Below are 15582 nucleotides of genomic sequence, written 5' to 3'. Positions count from 1 at the left end.
CTTGAATTCTTTTAGCGATACACTCTCTCAAAAAGGAATATGAACTCCCAATGCATCCAACCTCTTTCTCTCATTTGCTCTTTTTGCTTGAGGAAAAGCAAAGGACAAGTGTGGGGGAGTTGATATGTTCATAATTTGTATCATTTAGGTTGTATATTTTATTCCAAATCATATCTTATTCCATGTATTTTAGGTCCTTAGGGTTTGTTTTAGGACTTAGGAGATGCATTAGGTCCCAATGAGTCTTTGCATGTTCTGAGTGTTTATCACGTGTATTTGGAGCTATTTGGAGTTGAAAAGATGGATCCAGGTAGAGAAATGGTGATCAAGACTTGAAAGATGGTGAAAATGGGTTTTGGAGGTTCTCAGCCATTCTCGCATACCGCAGGAAGGTTTTTCTTGGCCATTCTCATGTACCGCGGGTGGATTCCTCGGCCAAAACGCGTACCGGCTAGTTAAATTTCTCGGCCAAAATATCCGGGTGCAGACACGTTTCCGAAATCGCCTGTCCGGGGAACCTTACGGTCCGATTCAGTTGTCGGGTGCTTCATCAAAGTTGGAGAAAATTAGATCATGGTTCCAGAACAGGTGGAATCATAGGATTTGGAGGCGTGAGCAGAGAGTTAAGCTTGTCGGAAGGAACCCCTGTCTCGCTGCCGTTTTGGATCGACCCGATGAGCTCCGAAGAATGCGAAGGACGGTGCACTTCCAGACCGATTCAGTTTACAGAGCCTTCAGCAGAATCCGAGATATTTGAATCATCTTTGCAGAACGTCCGAGATCATTCAATTCGGAGCTATGAGCAAGAAGATAACGTTTCCGGAATGGACACATGTCAATGCACTGAGAAGATGAGCCCTCCAGGAAACCTTCCACTTCTCAAGCACGGAAGGTTCCTTCACCAAAGTTGAAGATGCCTGAGTCCTCTATCCACTGAAACTGGAATGACACCATTCGGACCAGTACCCTAGAAGTTACGCTTCCCTGAACGCGAAGTGGTTCGAGGAGCCCTGAACGATGCGAGATTGATAACCCTTATCAAAGCTTTGAAATTATGCTAAGGAAAAGATGGCACGGTGGAATGCCACGGTCCACATCTGACCGTGGCACTTAATTGCAGTTCTTCGGGGTTTGACACGATCTTCATGCCACGGTCTACACTGTGGCAAGGTAACACTTGGCCGTGGCAAGGTAACACTTGGCCGTGGCAACTTTGTGCAACCTTTCGGCATTTGACACGGCCATGCATCACGATCAGAGGAAACCCGTGGCACCATGATTCACCCAAGAACAAGAGATACATGATTTGACACAGTCACTTGCCACGACCTGACCAAAATCTGCTAGACGGTGGCAAACTTCTTCTTTACCCACCAAAGCCGGGTCAGTACCCGGTTTGTTCCGGGTTGACCCGGTTCGTCCAAAGCTTCTATAAATACTTTTTAGGCCTAATTTGGAGAGAACCTTATCCTATCTTTAGTCTCCTTTTCCTTTTTGGTGAAAAACCACTTGTTAATACCTTGCTTTTGAGTTTAATATCGATTTGAAGAGTGTTTTATATCTTGTTCTATCATTTCTCATCATCAAATCATACTTCTAATCATGATTAACAACACATCTTGCAAAGGATCTAGTGTGTTGATCATGATTATAGTGAGTAATCCCATATTAAGGTCTTAGATATGTAGATTAGGGTGCTTAAGTGGTTGATTAGTGAGCTTAGGGGTTAGATCATGCATATTCCATTCTCTACAACCTGTTCTTAATGCTAGATCTATACAAATCATATGTGGTCTAGATTCTGGATATTTCATGCACCAAAAGTGTTTGATGAAATGTCTGAACCAAGGTTGTTAGAGGTTTAAGTGTTATTCATCATGGGAATTATTGTCTATATGCTTAAATGACAGATTAAACTGATTCTTAATGCTTGTTGATTCATGTTTCACTAATGATGATTAGGTTAGAAACTGTTCTAGCATAGGAGTTGATACCTTCATGAGAGGATTAACTTAATTAATAATGTTTAAGTTGAATGGTTTGCTTGATCATATGATTCATTAGCTCACTAGTTTATCATTGAAGGCACCCTAATCCACTATCATGTCTAAGACCTTTCTCATCATCATACATATATTCTCATCATTTGTCATTTGCTTGGTTCTTTGTTTGATCACTTCCTAGTCATTAATCTTGTGTTAAGTTTGTAGTTGTCATTAGTCTATCAAAACCACTCTTGTTTACTTGAATTGAGAAACTGATCACATAGCTTAGTGTCTATCACCACATTCTTGGATTGATAACCTCTTTGTGCTACATTGACAAGGGGATTGATACCCCTGAGACCCTAAAAAGTCTTTTCTATCACATAATGATGAGTGGAGATTTTGACTCATTCTAACTCGTGTTTACTAATTGTTTTAGAAGTTTTTGGAGTCTTTTCAGGAAGTTTCAGGTGACTTAGAGGCCTTATCAAAGGATTGGAGTGTTTAGGAGGCATTGGAGCAAAAGGAGATGAATTTGAGCAATAAGGAGCTATTTCACACGTTTTTGGAGAAATCATCCGCGGAGCACCTGCTCCCGGTTTGGACCCTTCGTAGAGCACCTGCTCCAGACGGGAGAAAAATAAGGAAATCGACTTTTACCTAAGTTTGGGAGGAGAAAGAGAATAAAAAGCCCACAGCCGCCTGTGTTTTAAGATCACGTTTTTCTACAGACTCTCTACACTTTCTTTTTACACTTTCCTGAACCATAGAGTTTTTACTTGTAAGCTTTTGGGAGAAGAAATCTGCTACACTTTGAGAAGAATTCTGAACCCTATTATCTCTTCTGCGATTTTAATCCATGAATTCCTTTTCATCTGTTTCTGTGTTTCTTTTCTCCATGTCTGAGTAGATCTCTTAGCTAGATTAGAGCGTTCAAAGGATTTCGTGAGTTAAAGGATTAGATGCAAATAGGGCTTGATATCTATTGTCTTCACCATTTTTAGACTTAATGCTAAGGTTGAATTGATCACTCAATCTGCGATTTTAGGTTAATCTATTCATCAAAAGTGCAATAGGTTGCTAGAATAAACATTGGTGAGCGATTTGTCCTTAGCCAACGACAGTTGAAGTTAAGGCAAATCGTGAACAGATCAAACCTGCTAGCTAATGATTGTCTGCAATTTTCTAGGTTCAAACGACGGTTTAGGATTTAGGTTGTTAGACAAAGTTATCGAGATCACGACAGTGGATCGATAATCTTTTCTGTTTGAGTTCGAGACTTGCGTTACACTTGTGCCCTGAATAGTCATCTGGTTCTTATCTCTGAAATTCCTACGAATTGCTTTGGTCTAGTGCTTGTTTTAATTTGAATTTAAATCGTTGTTTGCCATTCTGTTTACTTTTTAGTTTTCGAAACAAACCATCTTTCGTCTTAGCTTTAATTCAATCTTCACAAATTCATAGAGTAACGCTGGTCCTCTGGATTTCGAATCCTTTATATTACAACTACATCACTGTTCTATTGCAGTAGAAACTAGGAGTATATCTAGTGAGAATCAAATTTTGGCGCCGTTGCGACGGGGACCAATTCGTTACCTTTGATTTTTGGTTTGAAATTCAGACTAAGGCTTTACTAATTTTTCTCTCTTGTTCTCTTGTTTGCGTGTGTTTCAGGTGTATGTCAAACATATCCACAAGGAGCAACTGCACCGATCTTGTTTCTTTGTCGAACACCGATCTAGCAAGAGTCGAGCGAGAAAACAGACGTCAAAGGCCTATTCAAGCCAACATGGGCGATCAAGGCAACAATGGCAACATGGCTGTCGAGGTTCAACAGCTTCGACAACAATTGGAGCAGCTGCAAAAGGCGCAGCAAGACAGGAAGCAGCCACAGCCTGCTATTGGAGACAAGGACAGTCCGCACGCTTACTATCACAACAGGGCTGCGATTGCTCCTCCAACCATTCAGAGGCAAGACTTTGAGATCAAACCTCAGCTGATCTCATTGGTGAAGCAGCACCTCTTTCATGGGCTTCCTGCTGAGATTCCGATGGACCACATCGAGAATTTTGAGGAGATTTGCAGCACGACTGGATCAAACGGGATACCAGCCGATTTCTTGAAGTGCAAGCTTTTTCCATTCTCACTTGCGGACAAAGCTTTGCGCTGGCTGAAGTCATTACCACCTGGGTCATTGACTACATGGGAAGAGTGCAGATCAGCATTTTTGGACCATTTCTACACTAAGGCCAAAACTGCAGCTCTGAAGAACAAGATCTCGTCGTTTAAACAGCAACCTGGTGAAGCTTTCTGCGAAGCTTGGGAGAGGTACAAGGAGTACCGAAGAGAGTGCCCTCACCATGGGTTCTCTGATGAGCAGATTCTGTCAACCTTTTATGATGGTGTCAACTGGGATTACAGGAATGCTTTGAATGCAGCTAGCAATGGCGATTTCATGACTAAGTCCAAAGAAGCTGCTTATGAGTTGATTGAGAACTTAGCTGCAAGCTCCAGCAACAAATCCCAAGAGTATGACAGGTCTAGCAAAGCAGTTCATAGTGTGGAGTTGAGCAAAATCGATGAGCTTACAGCAAAGGTGAATCTGCTGTTGAGAGAGAACCAGAGATCTGTGCATTTTGCTGATGAGGTTGGTGATGCACCGCTTGCTCAAGAGTTTGTAGATGCAGAGAATAATGATCAGATGGAGGTAAATTTCGTGAATGGACAAGGGTATGTGCAGAATCGCAGTTTCAACAACTTCAGAAGCCACCCGAATTTATCCTACAGAAGCAACAATGTTGAGAACCCTCAGGATCAGGTCTATCCGCAGCAAGGAGTGCAGAATCAGTCAGGATTTCAGAAGAACTTCTCCAGCAACTTCCAAGGAAGGCAGTTCATCACCAATCAGAATCGATTTCAAGGTGGAAATCAGCAGAAGTTACCTTTCACAAGTCTACAGCCTTCTTCGAGTTCCTCAAATAACTCGCAGGATGCGCTGAAAAACTTGATGCAACAGCTGCTGGTTAATCAGCAAAAGTCTTCCATGGAGATTAATGCCAAAGTGGACACCATGTACAATGATTTGAATGGCAAGTATGAGGCTGTGTGGACTCATGTGAAGAAGCTGGATGTTCAGGTAGCTCAGACTGCAGAAGCTGTGAAGAGATCACCTGGAACTCTCCCTGGAAAAGGTGAAAACCCCAGGAATGAGTTTGTGAATGCTATTGAGCTTAAAAGTGGGAAGACTCTACATGCTGCACCAACAAGCTCTGTCTCAGAAAAGAGGAAGAAAAAGGACGTGGAGCACCTGCTCCAAGAAGAAGAACCAGCTCATGACGTAAAAAAGACGAAGGAGCACTCTTCCTCCATCGGAGCACCTGCTCCAAAATCTGGAGCACCTGCTCCAGACGTAGATTTGACGAAGGAGCACCTTGAGCCAACGAGGGAGCACCTGCTCCAGCCACCTGCTCCAGCAAACATTCCTGCAAGAGTTTACACGCCTAAGATACCTTACCCAGTTCCACCAAAGAAGTCTCGCAAGGACTTAGAGGATGCAAAGTGCAGGGAGATGCTGAAGGATTTGACTGTAAAACTCCCTCTAGCTGACGCTGTTCAGATGATACCAGCCCTTAAAAGATACATGAAGGGGTTAGTGTCTGGGAAAGCTGTTGAGGAAGAGAGTGTCATGATGGTTTCGAAGGAGTGCAGTGCTGTGCTTCAGAACAAAGTGCTGAAGAAGAGAAGTGATCCAGGAAGGTTTGTTCTCTTAGTCAGGATTGGAAATGTACTTTTTGCAAGGTCTCTCTGCGATCTAGGTTCAAGTGTGAATCTGATGCCTTACTCTGTAGCCAAGCGATTGGGTTACACCAGATTCAAACCGACTAAAATCTCGCTGGTATTCGCTGATCGATCAACCAAATTCCCTGTTGGTATACTTGAGGATCTGCATGTTCAGATAGGTGATACACTCATTCCAGCAGATTTTGTGGTTCTGGAGCTTGATGAAGAACCCAAGGATCCTTTGATTTTGGGTCGATCCTTCTTATGCACAGCTGGTGCAATCATAGATGTGAAAGAAGGAGTGATAGATCTCCAGCTGGGAGATATGGTGGTGCGATTTGAGATGAATAAACTCTTCAAGAAACCAATGCTGGACGGACAGACATTTGTCATAGATGATGGTTCAGGCATTGCTGAAGAGGTTGCTGAAGAGGTTTTGGCCATCGATCCTCTCGAAGTTGCACTCACCAAAGCTGAAGGAGAAAATGGGTATTTGAGTGAAGAAGCTGATGGGTTTGCAAAAATGCTGAATGCAAGCACGAGGATGCAAAGGCAGGTGGCGTACATGAGCTTAGAAGGCAAGGAGAGCTCACCTGCAGAAAAAGCCAACGGAGCACCTGCTCTGAACCCTGGAGCACCTGCTCCCGACGGTTTGATTGATGGACCTTGGAGCGAATTGAGAGCTCTGAAGCTTGAGCTCAAACCCCTTCCTGTGGGGCTCAGGTACGCGTTTCTGGGACCCAATTCGACATTCCCTGTGATAGTGAACTCTGAATTGAACAATGTAGAAATTGCCTTGCTTCTTTGTGAAATTAGAAAGTATAGGAAAGCTATAGGATATTCACTAGATGACATTCCAGGGATTTCTCCTGATCTTTGCATGCATAGAATACATCTAGAAGATGAATCAATGACTTCTGTAGAACATCAGAGGAGGCTAAACCCGAATCTACAAGATGTTGTAAAGAAAGAGATAATGAAACTTCTAGAAGCTGGTGTGATCTATGCAATTTCAGATAGTAATTGGGTTAGTCCGGTTCATGTAGTTCCTAAGAAAGGTGGCATCACTGTGATAAAAAATGATAGGAATGAATTGATACCCACTAGAACTGTTACTGGGCATCGAATGTGCATAGATTACAGGAAATTGAATGCTGCAACTCGCAAAGATCATTTTCCTTTACCATTTATCGATCAGATGCTTGAACGCTTGGCTAACCATCCTTATTACTGTTTCCTAGATGGTTATTCAGGTTTCTTTCAGATCCCAATCCACCCGGATGACCAGGAGAAGACGACATTCACATGTCCTTATGGCACCTTTGCATATCGCAGAATGCCATTTGGCTTGTGTAATGCTCCAGCAACATTCCAACGCTGCATGATGTCGATTTTTACTGACCTGATTGAAGACATAATGGAAGTTTTCATGGACGATTTTTCTGTCTATGGAAGCTCCTTTTCTGTCTGTTTGTCTAATCTGTGCAGGGTCTTGCAGCGGTGTGAGGAGAAGCATCTGGTGCTTAACTGGGAGAAATGCCATTTCATGGTAAGAGATGGGATCGTGCTGGGACACAAAATCTCAGAGAAAGGGATCGAGGTGGACAGGGCAAAGATCGAGGTGATGATGAGTCTGCAGCCACCAACATCGGTCAAGGGGGTTCGCAGTTTTCTGGGCCACGCAGGTTTTTACAGACGCTTCATCAAAGATTTCTCGAAGATTGCCAGGCCCCTGACGCAGCTGCTGTGCAAGGATGTGAAATTCGAGTTTGATGATGCATGTTTGGAGGCATTTCACAGGATAAAAGGAGCTTTGGTCAGCGCTCCTATTGTCCAGCCACCAGATTGGGAACTACCCTTTGAGGTCATGACCGATGCTAGCGATTATGCAGGGGAGCAGTGCTGGGACAGAGGAAAGAAAAAAGGCTCCATGTCATCTATTATGCTAGCCGAACACTCGACGAGGCTCAGTGCAGATATGCCACAACTGAAAAGGAGCTTCTTGCAGTGGTTTATGCTTTTGAGAAGTTCAGGTCTTACCTTGTTGGGTCGAAAGTTGTTGTTCACACAGACCATGCAGCTCTGAAATACCTGTTGACGAAGAAGGACGCCAAGCCAAGGCTCCTTCGATGGATCCTTTTGCTGCAGGAGTTTGATTTAGAGATTAAAGACAAAAAAGGGATTGATAATGGTGTTGCAGACCACTTGTCGAGGCTGAAGATAGATGATGACATTCCACTAAATGACAGCCTTCCTGATGAACAAGTTTACGCCATAGAAGTTTCTGGGTTCGACGAGCACCTGCTCCCCACCGGAGCACCTGCTCTGACGAGTTTTTGCAACCAAGTTGACATAGATCGGCATTCTGGTTTCCCATGGTTTGGAGAGATTGCAAATTACCTTGCTGCAGAGCAGGAACCTGCAGGTTTTGTGGGAAACAAAAAGAAGAAGTTTCTAAAGGATGTGAGGCACTACTTTTGGGATGAGCCTTATTTATACAGGCATTGCTCTGATGGAATTTTCAGAAGATGTGTAGCTGACGAGGAGATACCAGGAGTGTTGTTTCATTGCCATGGATCCTCTTATGCAGGTCACTTCGCCACTTTCAAGACTGTGTCGAAAATTCTCCAAGCTGGGTATTGGTGGCCAACGATGTTCCGAGATGCAGCGAGTTTTATCTCCAGGTGTGACACATGTCAGAGACAAGGGAACATCAGCAGGAGGAATGAGATGCCTCAGAATTTCATCTTGGAAGTAGAGATTTTCGATGTGTGGGGTATAGACTTCATGGGACCTTTTCCATCATCTCATGGGAATGAGTATATTCTGGTGGCAGTTGACTATGTGTCAAAGTGGGTGGAAGCTCTGGCTAGTCCCACAAATGACGCAAAGGTGGTTTTAAAGATGTTCAAATCTGTCATTTTTCCCAGGTTTGGTGTGCCGCGAGTGGTGATTAGCGATGGAGGCTCTCACTTCATCAACAAAGTCTTTGAAAACTTGTTGAAGAAGAATGGTGTAAGGCATAAGGTGGCGACCCCATACCATCCTCAGACGAGTGGGCAAGTTGAGGTTTCCAACAGGGAAATCAAGAACATTCTGCAGAAGACTGTGAGCACCACAAGGAAGGATTGGGCAGTGAAGCTTGATGATGCTCTTTGGGCATACAGAACAGCTTACAAAACACCTTTGGGGACTACACCATTCCACTTGGTGTATGGAAAAGCATGTCATCTTCCAGTGGAACTTGAGTACAAAGCTGCTTGGGCAGTGAAGCTGCTGAATTTCGATGCAAAGAGTGCTCAGGAGAGGAGAGTAATGCAGTTGCATGAGAAGATTTACAAAGAGAGGACAAAAGCTTTCCATGACAGGAGAATCCTCAACAGAAGCTTTGCACCAAACGATCAGGTATTGCTCTTTAACTCTAGATTGAAATTGTTTCCAGGGAAGCTGAGATCGAGATGGTCTGGACCATTCACCATCAAGGAGGTTCGACCATATGGAGCTGTAGTGTTGTTGGACACTAAAGGAGGCGAGTTTGTTGTCAATGGACAGAGGTTGAAACCATACCTTGCTGGTCCAAATATCGCAGAGGGTGAATCAGTCACCTTAAGCGATCCTCCTCAAGCCTAAATGGCTTTCCAAGTCAAGCTAATGACTTAAAACAAGCGCTTGGTGGGAGGCAACCCACCGGTAAGAGTCTCTAACTTTGTGTCTTTCAATTCTTAGCTACTAACTTTGTTTTTAGGTTCTTTGTTTTCAAAAAAAAAAAAAAAAACACAGGTAAGAAGTTGTTCAACGTGGAAGAGAAGATGTGAGGAAGAAGAAGGAAGAGCACCCAACCGGAGCACCTGCTCCATCTGCTGGGTTCGTTGCTCACCACGTAAAAAGTGACGAAAGAGCACCCCCTCCCCAGTCGGAGCACCTGCTCCACAGGGTGCTCACCACGTAAAAAAGACGAGGGAGCACCCAGCTCTGTTCCGGAGCACCTGCTCCGCCAGGGTGCTCTACATGTGCGAACCAGGTAAGTTTTCTGGGGCACTTCTCTAGCTTATTTTCACACCGGGGACGGTGTGAAGTAAGTTCGGGGGAGGATCATGACCCTTGTACTTCTTTCTTTTGCTTTCTTCCTTTTAGTACTTTCTTTGAGTCAGTTTTTAGTTTGTTTGTTTGAGTCATTTAGTTTCTTTGAGTCAGTTGGTTATATGAGTCAAGTCAAAGCTTGTGGGAATGAGGACCAATTCTATGATGATTTCAGACCATTTGTGAATCTTGACCATCTTCTTCTAGTGATTATTGCTGCAGAATCATCTAGATCGACTAATGGAAAATCCAAAGACAAAGCAGTAGACTAGAGGAGCCCAAAATTCTTGACACATCCAATGAACCTGAGCTAATTTTTCAGCTTTTCATTTTCCTCATCGATCAGGTTAGTGCTCATAGGGCTTGACTCCTCATTCTTACCTGACAAATAAAGACCTGTGTGATAGATTTGGTATTCCTCTCTCATGTTCTAAGCATTGTTTCAGGCTGTTTCTAAAAAAAAAAAAAAAAAAATGACAAAAGGCAGAAAAGATTGAAATGATTTTCTTTTAGAAGTAAAGGGTTAGGAAAATTTCCAAGGATCCCATTATTTTACTTCTAAAGTGGAATGATCACACAAGGGATGGAAGCGAGGGGTAGGAAAATTTCCTGTGACCCCATTATTCGCCTACATCTTTGATATATGATGAGGGGACAAACCGGGGATTCGGTGGCAATCACCATCAATACTCGCGTCTTTGAACCTTGTTATATGTGCCGAAAAAAAAAAAAAAAAAAAAAACGAAACAGCTTGAAAAGTGAATAAGTTCGGGGGAGAGGAAAGGTACTTTTGTGTAGTATGGTCAATTTGTTGTGGTATAAGTATGGGAACGAGTCTAGAAGGTCCTTAGCACTAGTTTTATCGATGAGACTCAGCAATGATGGGACATGGATGATGTTATGAAATTGAGGGACTAATCTGGAAAGTTGCAGCGTCTACGGAGAAGTATATGGAGGTTAGATTTTTGATTGATTTTGCAGCAGATTGTCACATGTCTTGGTCGGGTTTACGGTCGTAATGACGGTTTTACGACGATCACAAAATCTATATAAGGGATGCGAGTTTTCCTTATTCGTCGCTCATTCCTCACTTCTCTCTCTCTCTCTACAAAACCTCTCTCTCTCTAGCTCTCCCTAGTCCCTCCTCTCCTTCCTCTCCAGCCTTAAAGTTTTTTTCATTTCAAATTATTTCCTGTTTAAATTTTAATCTTTTTATATATATAATTACGGGAATTAGTTAGATTCGGAATTTAGATAGGCCCGAAATTTAGAAATAAATTATATAATTAGTACTTATATTAAATTTAATTTTGTAGATTATTCAGATGGCTCCCCGAACCAAGATATTCCACTACCGGGATATGGTTGATCCGGACGCTACCGCTCCGTCCACATCAGCTACGGCGTCCGCCATCCCGGAATCCTCGGGAACACAACGAACAGTTTCGCAACCGGTTGTTGTACCACAGCCCGCACCGCCTCCACCACCACCAGCCAGACCAGCAGCAGCAGCCGCAGCCCCAATACAGCCTGAACCATATGCTTAATTTACGGTTTAGGATCTTCTACGGCAACCGGGTCGTGGGAGTATGAAGAAACTCGATCCGGATCGAGCCCCAGGGATGTTTTGGTACAATTTTTTTTTTTTTAACAAATTTAGGTTTAAAAGATTTATATTCATAATTAATTTAAATATCTAACCAATTTTTTTTTTAATGACTAGGTTTACGATCGATAACGCAGTCGGTCGGAACGTTTCCGATATTATCAAGGGGTTCTTCGTAAAACCCCATACCAGCTGGCGGAAGCTGGATCAGACAACTATCGACACTTGGTTCAAATGTTTTGCGGTAAGTTAATTAAAATTATGAATTGTTTTAGTGTTTTTTTTTAATAATAATTACTAACTATTTTTTTTTGTAGCAAAACTGGCATTGGGAAACTTCTGCACACGAACGTGTGAAGTCGGCCTTCGAAGAGAAGGTCAAGTTCCGGCTCAACAACACCGTTTCTGACTAGAAACGGAAGTGGGAGGTCGACGGCAACAAGGCAAAGCCGGCGCCAATGGCCAATGCCGTCTGGGAGGTGATGCGTGTCAACTGCGTGAGGGAACAAGTTTTACCCTTAACAAAAACAAATGAAAGCCGCAAGTGCACAGCTAATCAGTTGTAGTATTTAGAGATCGAGTCCACAGAGATTTGTGTGCCTGCTATTCTTCTAGGGTTTTTAACTTTATGTCTAGACTAGATTGGTTTTAAAGGTTGGTTGTTTTTCACGGATTAAACTAAAACAAAAGAAAGGAAATAAATCTATCCTAAGGACAAGTAGAATAATCGAATGAAAAGGAAGTAAAGCAAGCAAAATATCAAACTAAAAGCAATTGAAATGCAGATCTAAATAAGCAAGTAAAAATCGATTGGTTTGTAAACTATGACTAAAAACGCTGAGCTTTTGGGAACTCTAAAGGGATCATAATCGGTTTTGACACTAGGGTAGATAGATTGGGATTGATGGATATCGATATATAGGGTTCTAGAGTTAGAGTACGGCAGTATGACTACATCACTGTTGTGATCATAACCAACTGTTTCTCGCAACCCTGACCAGTAGGTTTCCCTCTGGCCCTGGAAGGGAGAGAACGCAAGAGCTTCACAAGACTCGTCAATACTCATGATCTCGCTGCAGGTAGGTTTCCACTCCTACGAAAAAATCGCCTGTTTCATTCTAGGGCTGATACTTAATGAAAACTTTCGCAACACTAACTATCTAGATCAGATACTACGTGATCAATGAAGCATACATGCAATACGAACAAGAATAAACAGAGAACAGGTCAAAATCCCAGATCTATAAATCTAGATGTCTTAATCGATTATGAGAGCCCCTTTCGGGAACCCTAAGCCCAACTCGGGATCTACTCAGACATGGCTGAGGTCGACATCATCATTGGTTTTAATAAAAGTAATCAAAAACAGTAAAGAAAAGAGATGAAGAAAGCTTCTCTATTGAAGAACTCGGATTTGAACAATCTTCTACAAAAATGGCATAAAAACGGCTAAAGGAAAAATGGTTTCTGTAAAGTATGAAGGGTTGTGTCTAAAAACGACCTAAATGACTTTGGGCTTCAGAAATATGGGCTTTAGTTAGCTGGCCGTGGTCGGGTATGTCGTGACCGCGGTAAATAGGTGACTGGCCGCGGTCGGGAGGCTTGTGACCGCGGGAAATGGGCTGTTGGCCGCGGTTGCGTGACTTGCTGGCCGTCTTCGAGTGGCTCCGGGGCTAATAGAATATCTTGAGATCCAACCGTTGGAATGTCTCCAAACCAAGTGCATTTGAAAGCTGGTTGATTCTTCTATAAGTTGTCCAATTTTGAGGGTGATCAGACGGTGAGAAGGTCTTCGTCTCTCCATGAGAGTTCTGATAGTTTGCATTTATCCAAAAGAGTCTTTTTGTTCCAATTTGTGCCTATTTATCCCAAATTACCTGAAAAGTCTTTTAAAATCCAAAAACATAGAAATCCTTTGAAAACCTTTGAAAATGGAGTAAAAACACCTGTAAAAGACATTAAAGTGATCCATAAAAATGGTCAAAATCAGGTGTTATCAACTCCCCCAGACTTAGTCTTTTGTTTGTCCTCAAACAAAACAAAGGGCAAATCTCGGCGAGAGGTTTGAAAACGCAGGAACTAAACAAAATCTCAGAGACCAAACTTCTAGACCAATATCAATCAGTATGCATCAATTGGGAATAGCCTAGAAAATTGTCACTAGTAATACAAGCATAACTAGTCCGTTAATCCGTCATGCGAAAATCTATGCACTAAGATCTAACTTCCAGTCAACTAGCTTTTAACATTCATTAAAACTCTCGGTGGTTCTCATCAAAGAAAGTCTAGGCAGGGCAAACTAAGCTAGGTGTCAAAAAGGGTTATTCTAGGGGTATGGCTTAAAGTGTTTACGGGTTACCTGAAGATCTGGAGAATGCAAGATATTATGCAAAACCGCAAGAGAGAGTGAAGTTGTTGGTATCCACAGTTTTCAGTCAATTTCTTCTTGCCATAGATTTCTGGTCTTCTTCCTCAGGTTCTCTCCTAACTCCCCAGACTTAGATTTTTGTAAATCTTTCAAAAACATAGCTCTATAAACGCTTAGTAGTTGCTTCTTGCTCCACATTTTTTGACAATCTAGGACTCATTAGGCTTTTTGTTTCCCTCTCTCTTTTCATTCATTCGTTTGTTTTTTTTTTTTTGAAAGAGAGGGAACACCTTTAGATATAGAGTCTTAGAGAGCACGGAATTACCAGTTAAGATCTGTCTTGTAAAGCTTATTGAGGTTTCTGATACTCTTCCTTCCCAATTCCATTCAGTCTCCTTTGTGACTGACTGAAAACTGTGTCGCTCCTCTTCTCTCCGACGTTTTTGCACATATCTACTGATATAAACTAAAGAGAGAATGCATGAGGATTGAAAACAAGGGTTTTGGGTTTAGGGTATTGTACCAGATAAAGATAAACTGGTCATCTATGATGACAAAGAGTGGTAAGAGTGAGGGTAAAAGACGTCCTAGATATGTATGTCGATGCCTGCCTAAAATCAATGATGAGAAAATTAGATGTCAATATTAAGGTCAAATAAAATGAGCTAGTATATCCTGTCAGAAAGAATCTCCATGAGTAGAAGTCCTCTGGTGGGAGTTCGTAGTGCAAGTACTCTAGCTACCGCCTAGTCTAGTGCTAACCACAAATGAGCTATCATGCATAGTGTAGAAGCGTGCAGGTCTAAATCATCATAGTTTTGTGTCAAACATTCCTGAAAAATACTTAATGTCGAATAGGTTACATATTAAAAATTTAAAAGTGCTTGAAATTTGAAAGCAAAAGCACGAAAATGATTAGTACGGATAGATATCCTCCCCCAGACTTAAATCACACTGTCCCCAGTGTGAAAAAGTTGGTGAGAAAATGGTGAATAAAAGGGAAATAAAATAAGAGAAAAGAAAAGAAAATGATAATAGAACCGTGGTGGTAGTGAAGTGTTAATCAATCACTCATCCTCCGATGTGTCTGCTGCGAACTGGTGTTGCTCCTGTAGGAAGGTGACAACGCGCTCAAAGCGTCGTCCATGTCTCTCAACTCTGCACTCCAGATCAGAATGTGTGTGCTATGATGTAGATGATGAGGTGTGGCCGGTCAAAACAGACGGCTGAAAGTGAGCACGGGCCGCAGCTGCATCGTGTTTTGCCTTGGCCACTATGTATTGGCCAATGGTGATTGATAGACGAGGTACAGATGGCAGAAACTCATCGGGTTCTGGAGTCCATCGCGGACGTCCTGTGTTACACAATCTGGGGACTGATGCTGAAGGCAAGCAGACTCGGTGCTCCTCAGTGCTAGTGCAATACTTGTAACCAAATCTGTCTGGATCGAAAGCGGCACGAGATATAGTGTGATCGCGAGAGAGATAAAGTAGGTCATACCAGACATCAGGGAGTGGATCATCAGATGAGAAATCGAATCTTACAGCCTTTAGTATCGCTGTAATAGCACTCCCGTAAGTTGGAGTAGCGTCCTCGCAACCATGTAAATCATGCTTCACCTTTACCATGTTATGTGCTATGATCCAGGCAAAGCAGGCAAGTCGTGGGTCTTCCATAAATGGCATATGAACTGTGAGGAGCTCGGTCTTCAAAACACATCCCATGTTTGCTCTAGAGAAAATCGTGTGTGCTAAGAGTTAGTG

At 42.6% G+C, this 15582-nt stretch overlaps 1 protein-coding gene and 1 non-coding gene across 2 annotated transcripts; one reads left to right on the top strand and one right to left on the bottom strand.

Moving 5' to 3' along the window:
- Positions 1-824: 824 nt before the first annotated feature.
- On the top strand, positions 825-5812 carry LOC112084417. The gene is made up of 4 exons (XM_024153546.1): positions 825-892; positions 3660-5256; positions 5332-5754; positions 5801-5812. Exons 1-4 carry the CDS (start codon positions 825-827, stop codon positions 5810-5812), a joined length of 2100 nt encoding a protein of 699 aa, XP_024009314.1.
- On the bottom strand, positions 4246-4352 carry LOC112084824. The gene has a single exon (XR_002898483.1). It is a non-coding gene; the product is annotated as a small nucleolar RNA R71 (small nucleolar RNA).
- Positions 5813-15582: the final 9770 nt, after the last annotated feature.

The sequence above is a fragment of the Eutrema salsugineum genome, unplaced genomic scaffold (assembly GCF_000478725.1).
Source record: "Eutrema salsugineum unplaced genomic scaffold, Eutsalg1_0 scaffold_4, whole genome shotgun sequence".
Lineage (NCBI taxonomy): Eukaryota > Viridiplantae > Streptophyta > Magnoliopsida > Brassicales > Brassicaceae > Eutrema > Eutrema salsugineum.
The sequence above is the reverse complement of the archived record's forward strand: the minus strand, read 5'-3'. Positions and strand labels throughout refer to the sequence as shown.

Bases quoted from the DNA above. Each gene is read 5' to 3' on its own strand.
- LOC112084417 (XM_024153546.1), top strand. From the start codon at position 825: ATGGACACATGTCAATGCACTGAGAAGATGAGCCCTCCAGGAAACCTT. The intron at 893-3,659 runs GTTCCTTCACCA...CGTGTGTTTCAG, and splicing joins CCACTTCTCAAGCACGGAAG to GTGTATGTCAAACATATCCA. The intron at 5,257-5,331 runs GTCTCAGAAAAG...GACGTAAAAAAG, and splicing joins ATGCTGCACCAACAAGCTCT to ACGAAGGAGCACTCTTCCTC.